Source organism: Labeo rohita, chromosome 13, assembly GCF_022985175.1.
Source record: "Labeo rohita strain BAU-BD-2019 chromosome 13, IGBB_LRoh.1.0, whole genome shotgun sequence".
Taxonomy (NCBI): domain Eukaryota; kingdom Metazoa; phylum Chordata; class Actinopteri; order Cypriniformes; family Cyprinidae; genus Labeo; species Labeo rohita.
The window spans coordinates 18,134,292-18,146,689 of NC_066881.1; the positions used below are offsets into that span (position 1 = coordinate 18,134,292).

The 12,398-nt window shown below is 37.0% G+C and overlaps 1 protein-coding gene across 1 annotated transcript; it reads left to right on the forward strand.

The window, feature by feature from the left end:
• The first annotated feature begins 1,381 nt into the window (after positions 1 to 1,381).
• On the forward strand, positions 1,382 to 10,512 carry bag3 (BCL2 associated athanogene 3). The gene is given in 5 exon segments (XM_051126444.1): positions 1,382 to 1,696; positions 5,594 to 5,902; positions 7,086 to 7,202; positions 7,205 to 7,381; positions 8,663 to 10,512. Coding segments are annotated over 5 exon segments (1,500 nt in total). The 5' UTR covers positions 1,382 to 1,504; the 3' UTR covers positions 9,368 to 10,512.
• The last annotated feature ends 1,886 nt before the right edge of the window (positions 10,513 to 12,398 follow it).

Sequence of the window (12,398 nt, forward strand, 5' to 3'; positions counted from 1 at the left end):
TCATTCAGTCTAATCTTTTAGGTTTTATTTGTTTTTAGTGACCGCTTGTTAGAGCAGCAATGCCTGAGATTTTTGGCAAAAAGTAACATAATGTGTCAGGTTACGCAGATACAGAGACGCACTGAACCCAGGTAAATTTGCAGAAATGTTGTTTAGGAATTAATGTTTTTTTTCCCATGTGTATTGTGATAGAAAAATAAAAATGTTTCAATGTTTTGTTCATATTTAAAGGAGAAGTTCACTTCCAGAATGATAATTTCCTGATAATTTAGTCACCCCAATGTTATCTAAGATGTTCAATTATTTCTGTCTTCAGTCGCAAAGAAATTAAGGTTTTTGAAGAAAACATTGCAGGCTGGGCTGGTGCAAGACGAGCATTTGTGTTTAAAAGGTAAATACATTTTTATTGAAATAAAAAGACTTTGTTTCGCTAGAAAACACCCTTATTCCTTGTCTGGGATAATGTAGAGCCCTTAAGCTGCACTGAAACTGCAGTTTGGACCTTTGACATGCTGATCCCCAAAGAAGTCCACAATTTTTTTTTTTTAAATTCTTAAAAAAAAGAAGAAATCAAAATATTGAATTTTAAAGTTGTCCAAGTTCTTAGCAATGCATTTTACTAATCAAAAATTATGTTTTGATGTATTTACAGTAGGAAATTTACAAAATATCTTAATGGAACATGATCTTTACTTAATTTCCTAATGATTTTTGGCATATTTGAAAAATCGATCATTTTGACCCATACAATGTATTGTTGGCTATTGCTACAAATATACCTGTGCGACTGGTTTTGTGGTCCAGGCTCACATATAGGCAAAAATCCTAGAATGTTTTCCTCGAAAACCTTAAATTCTTTTCGACTGAACACAGAAAGTCATGAACATCATGGAATTTATCCTTTAAGGGTATGTATGTAAATTGTTTTATTTTTAATATCACATCTTATAAATGATTATATTTTACATACAGAAATATCCAAAAATTTGACTTCCCACGATTAGCTTTTTTAAAGAATATCACAAACCTGTTTCAGTCCCAGAAAATGTTTGTTGTATTAGCCTAATATTTTACATTATGTAATAGTTTTTAAAAAATGACAGATTATTGTATATTTAGAAACAAATCAGAGATTAAACCGTCTCCTCTTAACACAACAACCAAAGCATTGCAGACTATAGAAGCAAAATGGAAAGAAGAGTAGAATGACGGAGATCAGACAGGTTTTCCTTGCGGTGTGTATCAAAACTGTATGTCTTGACGTTAAAAGAGCAACAAGTGCGCTCGGTCTAATAAACAGGAGGGGAGGCGATTAAAGTGTCAGAGGGGGTCTGTGTCTGAACGGTCAAGGGGGTAATTTTTGGTCACACACGTGGGCGTCACAGTGAGCCCTCAGCTAGAACTTTCTCGGTAGTCTTCAGAGAGACCTTGGTGCTTCGAGAAACCCATCCCCGTTTACAGTACGTCATCAAACGGACCCTTTAAAGCGTCTGTAGCGGCTGTAATGGCACAATATTCAGGAGCGAAGCAATATCAGAGTATGAAAACACTGTCTCCAGTCGAAACGATGGCAACTAACGATCCTCTACCACCTGGGTGGGAGATCAAAATTGACCCGCAGACAGGTTGGCCGTTTTTTGTGGATCACAACAATCGCACAACGACGTGGAACGATCCGAGGCATGACACGAAAAAGGTAAGACAGATCTTGATTTTGCTTTTGGAAGTTGCGCTGTCAAACGCGAGCGTTTTTCAGCCGATCAACACATGATGTGTTTTATAGATTACTTTGGGCATTATGGCATTTCAGAGGCTGTTTCATCGAAAAAGACAGTTTTGTGGAGTGCGTAGGCTACGATCCCACTCAGTACATCCAAATCATACTTGATCAGACACTGACTGTCTAGGGTAGAAGAGCCACGCACTTGATATTCGCTTTAGCTCGCCCGTGAATCGCAGTCACCTCTGTGGAAATAGCGCTTCTCGTGCATTTGAACGGCCTGACGGCATATTCACGGGCGAAATATATTAGTGTGATGATCTCAGCTGAAGTGATTAGTGTGTGACGCACTGCAGTCATATGTGAGAGTGTTAGAACGACTCCACAATGTTTATTTAAAGCATCGAGAACTACGCACACTGCGCTTGTTCTCCACATCCCTGGAACTGCACAGCACTAACGCGTCCCTCAAAGTTTTCCTTACATGGGATTTCAGAAAGATCCACCCACTCACCGATTCTGTCATTCCCAATGAATGGGCTTGAAAGTTAGCTACAAACTGGAAGTGTCAAACTGTTCTCCGCACATCAGGTTCTGGGAGTCAAAAAAATGTGGGGGGGGAACACTGGGCTTGCCAGTTGGCATCTTTCATTAGATAGATCAACACTTGTCCGAAGTTAGTGTCACCAAGAATCTGCTGGAAAGACACAGCTGCCAGGAGATAAACTGAGCGCTACTCTTGGCGTCTGTGTCAAAGCAGAGGGCGTGAGGTCATATACGCCGATCAGACATTATTCTCTCTGTTTAGCATCTTGGATTTGAGTCAGTTTTGTAAAACTAAGTAACTGTCATCGTTTCATGACATTATAAACCTTAAATCATCCATCTTTAACATTTTCAGGCACTGGACTCCTCATTTTAAGCTTAGCTTATAATACTGTGCATATATTGGTGTGTTAATGTGCTTGCATATTTAAACTTGTACAAGACATTCTATTTTAATTTGGGACGGGCAATGAAACGTGTAGCTGAACTTCAGCTTCTTAACTTTAGTATGTAGTAGAAGTTTAGGTTGCATTGTCTTTGTCATATTACATTGTCAACTGTCAGTATAGAGGGTTTGCACTTACGATTTGGTTACCGGATGCGCGGCCGTACTGGTGATGCTCAGATGTAAACAACAGCATTGATTGCATGGTTAATGCACTACCGAATATGTTGTTCTGCTAGTTTATGCTGTTTAAACCATGGAAAAAAACATGCAGAAGCTGCTACATCATATAGAAGGACTTAGTAAGCAGGAAAGGGCGCAGTATTTTGACAAACTTTCTGGTAAAGATATGTAGGAGTAGTATTAATTAAGATATTAGCCTAATATTTCATCTTTCTTATAACTTTTGGCAGTCTATACTACAAATGTTTTTCCTGGTCAGACCAATTAGTACAGCCCAAAACATGACAATAACTGATCCTTTTCAACAGCAATAATCAGTGAAATATGGGAGTTTCTATTGGTTCAGTGGCATTATTTACGTTCAGTACCGCCAATATGGCCGATTGATGATGCGTTGTGAAAACACTCTTTAGTAGCGGCGAATAAAGCAGTCGTTTTCATACCAAGCACCTACCTGTTGGTCAGCGCAATGAATCGTGTGACCAAATTAAACATGACTGAAATCTGTATGGAGAACTTCCAATTAAAATGACTGGATTTTCATGTGCAAATTTTTCACTGAGCCAACATTAGATCTGACTGTACCTTCATTCAGGAATAATTGCCTCCCTGTTGAAAACCCCATCTTAAATTATGTAGCATCTCTGCTGTTTAAACACCAGAATAGGTGTTTTGTGATGATTTGTTAAGGAATTTATCGCATTTGATGTTTGTTGTGTCTGTGCAACTCTGATTTACATTGATGAGTAAGGAAGGCCCTCCCCCTCACAAAGAGTATTTTAAGACACGGTGTCAACAGCACAGGAACCCATTGAAAAATGCTACATAGAGTGAGTCATGGCATTAGAATCGACAGCATACAGGGTATATCCTGTAAGCCAATGCTGTCGCTTAACAGTTGCTGTGCACTGTGAGTTTTTACCCACTCATGTTTCATGTTTGTTCTTGGACTGCCTCGTCATTGAGAGAGGGCGGACTGACCTTTGCGTGTCAAACAGATGAGGAGAGAAGACGCAAGACACATTTAAGAGTTACACATTTATGCAGTGGATTGAAGCAGTGACTGAACCCACTAGCATCTTAGTCGGTTGCCTGCAGTAACGAAAAATATCATTTTACATTAGACAGATTTACAACGGGTGGAATTCACATATGACTGCATGACTAGTCGTAAAAGCCTACAACTTAACAGTGATGTGACGCTAATAGGAAAAATGTAGCAGGTGTAAAATACAGTTAATCATCACATAATGTGTCATATGGAGTATCTATGTCTAATACAAGAGTGACTTGGGTCAAAAAATGTGTATCATCATAACTGATAGTACTATGATAATACAGGAGTTTGAATATTAGACATTGTGCTTGTTAGTGTAAGGCTCTATTTGACTCTTTTTGAGATAGGGGTGTAAGAAAATATTGATACACATGTGTATCGCGATATTTTGTTTGCCGATACTGTATCGATTCTCAAAAAATTGAATATCGATATTTAAAAAAAAAAAAAAAAATCATACAAGATTCATGACAGTTGCTTCGTTTTGAGCGTATATTTAAATTGCATTTGAGCTAAATTGCAGTCTTCTTATCTCTGAACTAAAACGGTGACAGGAAATATATGGGCACGCCACTAACGTTAGCGTTAATGGAGGATGAAAGAATAGTTCCTGCTCCCGCCTCGATGTAAAGTGTGGCGTCATTTCGGCTTTTGAGGTAATGTTCAGCGTTACTGGCGATTCGACGCGGAGCATAATTACAAACTGAAAAAACTCTTCTGCGAAATTCTCAGAACAAAAAGGTTCTCAGAATGTCTAATATCTGTATTTATTTTATTGTTTTACAATTATTTTGTTTTCTTTAGGAGTCCTGCAAGCACTTTATTTTTTTATAGATATTAAGCAGATGTAATTCTTAAGTTTAGATCAAAATGATCTGACATGGTTGCATTTGTAAACTTAAATTGTAAAGCAAATATATGGTTTATAAAAGCTTACATTTTATACATTTAATAACTATTTATTTTCCCCCTTTACTCTGCACAGAAACTGCACAGAAAGTGATAACATTGAATGGTTTGCATATGGTGGTGTTCTTAATTACAGCTTTCCTAAAATTATGTCCTATTCATAAAATAAGAAATATCCCAATATATCGTCTTGTTTACAGTATCGCAGTGTATCGCAACATATTGTATCGGAACCCCTGTATCGTGATACGTATCGTATCGCCAGATTCTTGGCAATACACAGCCCTAATTTGAGAATGAAGATGATCTAGGAACTGATTTTGCAAGGTTATTTCCCAAAAAACATGCATGCCATTATCTTTGGCTTGTTTTTAATATTTTTGGCTCTAGCCAAGTCATTGGTGCAAGTCAAAATATTTTGTCATGCTGTCTGTAATGCCATTGTTGATAATTGGAGCTTTTTCAATAACCCAGTCAACCACATGCTTTAGTTATTTGCCTTCTCTGCAAAACAATTTGGCATATAGCTACTACATACTTCAGCAGAGCTGGACTGAAGAGCATCATTAGAAGTGATGTTGTTGACATAAGTGGCCCAGGCAAATTAGCATCACTGGCATAATGATGCTAAATATTTTGTCTTATCATTGCATGAGGATAGAACTATTATGAATACAAATAATGAGATCATTCTAACCTTTCAACCATCCTTTTCCCCCCCTCTTTTTTCCAGATATTTTCAAATGGCCCATCTATGTCCCCTGAGTCTCCTCAGGACATGCACAAATCCTTTATTCAAGAGATGAGGCAACCAATGCTACGCCAGGGCTACATCCCCATCCCGGTCTCCCATGAAAACACTGAACCCAGGCTGCAGCAGTATCCGAGTTTCTCCTACATCCATCCAGTAGTGCAGCAAAATTTGAGATCAGATGGACGTACGCCTTCCCCAACCCCAACAGCACACTGTCGGCCTAGATCTCCAGTGCAGGCCCCATCAGAGGCATGTTTGTCTTGCTCACCTGCTTCACACGGGTCTGAGGTAAGATTTTTTTTTGCAAAATTTGAAAAATTGTGTTTTATAGGTTGCTGAAAAATGACAGCTGCTAAAAGTTGTGATGTATACATATTATTGCTGAATCATATGTTTTCTCTGTATTTACTGTGGCACTTCACATTGGTATCGACCCTTGGCCACATTTTGAATTTTCAAAATAAGTCTATTTGTGTTTTATACTATCTTGTAGTTTATTTTATTTTATTTTTATATATTTATACTTTTTTATATATATATATATTTTTATCTTTATTTCAATTTGATCAAAAATGCAGTAAAAACATAATTATTGTGCAATATTTTCATCTAAAGTGACCTACAAAAGAGGAACGAAGCAACTCGTCAAAGAACCAACAATAGTAGTAATACACAATGGCAGGTTCAAAATAACATTTAATTGAAACAGAATTTTCATGTCTTTTCTGTCACTTTTGATCAATTTTTTGCTTGCTTTCTGAATAAAACATTTGTTTTCTTCAAAAAATCATACTTATCCCAAACTTTGAATGCTATTGTGTAGGGGTGTGTGTTTTTCAGGGCCAGTGCCGATACCAATTATGATATATGAACTGATATATATATATGTCTGGTGTAAAAATAAAAATGAATGTCAAAATTAAGAATAACAAGGGCTCTGACAAAAACTTTCTTTAAATCCTTTAAACTATTTTATTGGCAAATCGGTATCGAAAATGACCGATACCGATAACCATTAAAATGCTTAAAGGGTAGTTCTCTCAAAAATGAAAGTACTGTCATTAATTACTTACCCTTATGTTGTTCCAAACCCGTAAGACCTTTGTTTATCTTCGGATCACAATTTTAGCTATTTTTTATGAAATCCGAGAGCTCCCTGACCCTTCATAGACAGTTCCTACCACATTCAAGGTCCAGAAAGGTACCAAGAACATCATCAAAATAGTCCATGTGACATCAGTGGTTCAATCGTAATTTTACAAAGCTACGAGAATACTATTTGAGCGCAAAAAAAAACTAAAATAACTGTTGATACAATTATTACAGATTGCAGGGTGTGTAATTAATAACAGAATTTTCATTTTTGGGTGCACTATCCCTTTAATTTTGGCCCTGGTAATCGGTCAACCCCTACTAGTGTGTACATTTCTGGCTATTTCTAAAATTTAAACTGTATTTTTCTTTGCATCAGGTTCACCAACCACAGGGCACACACCAACAAATGAGTGGCCTTCATCAACAGCCCCGACCCAGCAATACAGGTCTCCGGGCGGGCTACATCCCCATTCCGGTGATCCACGAGGGTGTAGGGGGGGGGTCTCACAATCCCAGCCGAGCCAAAGTTCTCATCCCACACGAGAAAAAATCCCAATCTACCGTGAACAAGTGCCCATTCAGATTCAACAAAATCGAGCTGCCAGTCCCATCCTGGTTCCCTTAAGGGCCCAGTCACCAGTCATGTCTCAGATCATGGGAGAGAGACCTCAGGTATGTGTGTTATTTAATAGTATTTATTAATAGGTGCTAGGGCTGCCCCCTAATAGTCGACTAACCGTTAGTTGATGAGAAGAAGCTTAGTCGACCAAAATTTTATTAGTCGCTTAGTCACAGAAAATAAAACGTAAATGGCGATATCACGCAGAACTACTAAATTTTGCTATAAGATTGACTGCAACATTTAATCATTGCTGTAATAGTGTTTACTGTCTGTTCGATTAAATGTCATTAATTAATTGATTTTTACTTTACATTTCTGCTATATGTACATCAACTTGAACTTGAATGCAGTCTGTGATGGACCGATTGTTAACTGCTGATCTATGTGGTAATATAGTACATCAGGCAGGACATCCAAATGCTCAACCTATTATTTATTGTCCTTAAATATGGTTTTTCATCTGAAAGATGTTTGTAGTAGCAACCTTACATGGCAGCTCAATCTAATGTGAACCAAGAAAAATATGTGCTATTCAGGTGTCTGTGCAGAGTGTGGAAGCTGAACAGTAGTGTACTCACTGCATGGCAAATGGGGGCTCTTAAAATACTCTGCCGTTTTTGGTAATACAGTTAAAAGTAATGCATCTTTCGACTCTGCAAAGACTTGTGTGCACTCACAATAACAACAAAACGTTGCGCTTTTGTAAAATGATTAAAGCAAACAGGATACGCTTTCTGCCTCTTGGCTGTGAATTTGAACGCAAAACTTTGAAACTCTGTGTATACTTGACTTGCAGACATGAAAACTATATCCGTAGAGAGTGTCTATTTTTTTAAATGAACCAATTCAAATATAAAACAGATATTCTCAGATTATGTAATCTGTATGAAACATGCATACATGTGCATCACTGCTGCGTAGATGACGAGTCAGTGTCGCCGAAAACAAAGAAAGCACTTTATTTACCAATAAATTATTAAAACGTTAATGCAGTATCCTTGCTGATTTTTCCTGACACATTCATAATTATTATATCTGCCGGTGCGCTGCTTATATCATTATAGCATTAATTAGGCTATGTAGGCAATTAAAGGCTTATTATTATGATTTATATGCCTTATTAATAAACGTGCAACTAATAGTCTACTAATGCTTAAAATGAACGACTACTAGTTGACCAGAAAAATCTTTAGTCAAGGGCAGCCCTAATAGGTACTACTTTACTTAAGTTCAAGCCATCTTGTACATTAATGTTCATTTATGTAACATGTTAGTATTACTTAAATGTTAATGTGTGAAATGAACTAAAATGAATATATTACCATTGCCAGGTCCAGCAACACATTGGACATGCAGCAATATCACCTAAAGCTGAACAACCAGTTGAAGAAATTGTCAGATCGCCTACATTTGAGATTCCCATTCAAAGAGTGTGTGATATTCCGCAGCAAATACATCATCAGCCAGTACAACCACAACCACAACAACAACAACAACAACAACCTACACAAGCACCTCCACCACCTAAAGCACAACAACCCGTACCGCAATCACCGCAGGTATCAGAGACATCCAATATTACCATACAGTTTCCTCCAGCACCAGAACCCGAGGAAACCGCTGCCCCTCCAACACCTCAAGAGATCCTGCCCCCACAAGTCCAGCCTGAGGAGACCCCAGAACCAGATCTGAGCCACCCAGGACTGATCAAAGTGCAGCAGATATTGGAACGTGTGGAGAAACTGGCACAAGATGTGAAACATTTCGATGGGAAGAAGAATGACAAAAGATACTTGATGCTGGAGGAGATGTTGACCAAAGAACTTCTGGCTCTAGACTCGGTAGACCCTGAAGGTCGCCCGGATGTGCGTCAGGCTCGGAGGGATGGCGTCCGCAGAGTTCAAACCATTCTAGATGAACTGGAGATGTTTGGAGAGCCGACGGAAGGCCTGGCCGGCGACACGTACCCTGAGGCGAAAGGAGAGCCGAGTATGCTTGACTACGCAAACACAGAGAAGGTCAAGGAGATTTCATAAAAGGCACAAATTTGAGAAGGACACTAATCAAATCTCCATTCTTGTTTTTACTTGCGCAATTATTATTAGTTGCATGCACGAATAATTGAAGTTTTTTGTTGGAAATGATCTAACGTGATTTGTTTACTGAGTGCAATCATGTGTGCTGTTACGTGATGCTGCTGTTGTCGAATCTCACCATGCCAGTGTCTTGTAGCAAAAGACATAGTGGTGACAAGTTATATTCAAAAACACATGAAAACGAGGCCTTGAACCAGAAGAAAGTATTTTAACGTTCAAAAAGTATCTTTTGTACCATGTTGAGTGAATGAATGATAAAATGTTTTTGAATATTCCTTAAGAAGTTGTTAATGAAGTAGTGGGCTGTCATAGTGAAAACGTTTATTTGGTTTTTAAAGATTTTCATGTGTGGGCTATGAAAAAAATATAAAGGCATTCTGATTTTAACTTATGGGAAGGTTTTCATTTATAAATTCATGCCTTTAAATATAACCGTTTAAACATCAGGTTGAAAGCGAGCTTTGCTGACAGAATTCCCTATGATGGTTTGAATGCTTGTCAGTATTATTATTTGTTGAATGACAGTGATACAAATGATGATATATTTTTATTCTATTTTTCTGTGCCAAAATGAACATTTCCAGTATTAGGAATGTTCAAATGTTGAATCTAAAAATATAAAATTCTCATATATGGTCGCCTTATGATTGAGGGCCGGGCTTGTTAAAGCAGCCAGGGTTAGTCCAAAGTTATGCTGATCTGTTAACTCGAAAGGTACTGAAACGATCCCATTTTATCAATCTTGTGCCCTTGAGGAAGGCAACTTGAACACTTGCTTTAAGGGACTAAAAATTAGTGTACCAAAAATTACTTTGTATAATGTATCAGCTCAATTCAGTTAAAACAAAGTGCTGTATGTCTCACATGACTGTTGTGAGACCTTTTTTATCTCAGTGACCTGTTACTGACTCTGGTATAGTACTAATACTGCAAACGAAATTGGTTTCAAAGTCTGTTTTGTGAAATAGTATGCAATGTTCAGTGTTCACCGCTTGGTTATTTGCAGTTTGTTAAAATGTCGACATGATTTGGTGACATAAGCATGACTGCAAATACAATATAATAAAGCACTTTGCTTACATGAAGTTGCATGGTGTTTAATATACAACCACTTCTTTTTAAAATCTAGTATCTTCATAAAGAAACAAACAGGATAATGACTGCCATCAGATGGCTTATTAGATCCCTACAGCAGTTACAGTATTATAAGGCAAGATTAGTATCATGCTCACTTGTCAGCATAAAATGCTTAAAAATTAAGAACAATGTAATATAATCTGTTTTTTTAAGAATTATATAATATACATCAATTATGAATTTCCAGAAAGAGGTATAACTATACATGTAGGTCAGCATGAATCACAGTGATTAAAAAGGTAAGCTATTCATCCTAGAAAAGTCAAGATATGAGTCAGCCTTTAAAAATGGAGTCCTTTTAGGCATATTTGCAGAAGAAAGTTTCTTGAAAATTGAAATGAGACCACTGCATTATGTAATCAATTGGGGATAATATTACATCTAGATCGCATTTAATTCCTTTTAGCATAGGCTTCAAAGGCTGTAATGTACAAAGGCGTTGCGGAGAGACGCCCACTGCCAGCTTTACCAGCCATACAGCATTCAATGCTTTACTGACCACTGACTGCTGCGTCTCTCCAGTCGCTTTAGGATTGATTCAAAGACTGTAAATGAATGAAGTCTTTATTTTATGGCTAATACTATAGAAAAAAGTCAAAACAAAAAGGCAAAAAGGTTGGTGGTTGTATAAAAATGTTTGTAAGGTAAGCTGCGGTAAGTTTCAAGCAGATTTCATGTGGCTATTTCATTTGAATTTGTATGATATGAATCCTATGGAAACATTTCATTTTTAAGAAAAAAATTAAGGTTTATCCCACCCCAAACCTAAACGTCAATGGGGCAAGTGGCACATCCAGGAGGGACACACTAAAAATCTTAGGTTGGCACATTAAAATATACACTGAAAAAAAACATTTCAAGCACCTATTTGCACATGATCTAATCTATAAACATGACTTCTGCTGATGTCATTGGTCAGGTTTATGTAATCAGATTCACTGGAATATTTGACTTGTGATTGTAATTTCTGTGTAAAAACATTTACCCTGCCTATAAGCATTAGATTTGTATTATGTTTTCACATTATTTATTTATTTCAAGTTAAATTATGTAAAGTTTTTTTAGGGGTGGACATGTACAGCACCAGTGAGTGGGACGAAAGTAGGAAAAAACGTATGGATGAGATTGTACAATTTCATACAAATTAGCCACCAACTTGCCAAAACAGCTAAAGGCCATTGTTAAGCACGACACAGAGCGGAGTGCCTAAAACCCCCTTAGCTGTTATAAATTCACTGTAAATCACGGCTTCACTGGGTTTATTGCTTTTATAAAATGGTTATTTCATTTACACAGTAAGGTTTCACAAAATAAAACAGAGCAAATAACATGTAATGATATTAATAAAAACATCATACTTCCACTAAACAATGTAGTTACTTAGAAGTGGTTGTGGTTGCAACAAAGTGGTTGCCAAGCAAAACACAGATGTAAACAAAGGTGTGTGTTTGTAGAGTAATTTACAACCGCTTCAAACTCAGCTCAACCAATCAGAATCAAGGACTGGAACTATTCGTTTTATAAGTATTCTTAGAACCATTTGTCACTTGCTATGTGAACACAAAAAATATCATGAGCATCATTCAAAAAGTTCAAAACAAAACGAATGGAGAAAAAAAAAGAATTGTGCCCAAACAAAATCTTACTGGATGCTACTTTTTGTGATATCAACCTCAAATTTGAAACACACCCTTTTTTTTAGATGTATGGCTTTGATTTTCTTTTATATAATATTTAATATAAAATTTGAAAATAGTATTTTTGTCCATTTTCCCTTACAATATACTAAACTTAAAATAACTTGCTTTGATTTAACTTTTTTTCACTTAAGAAA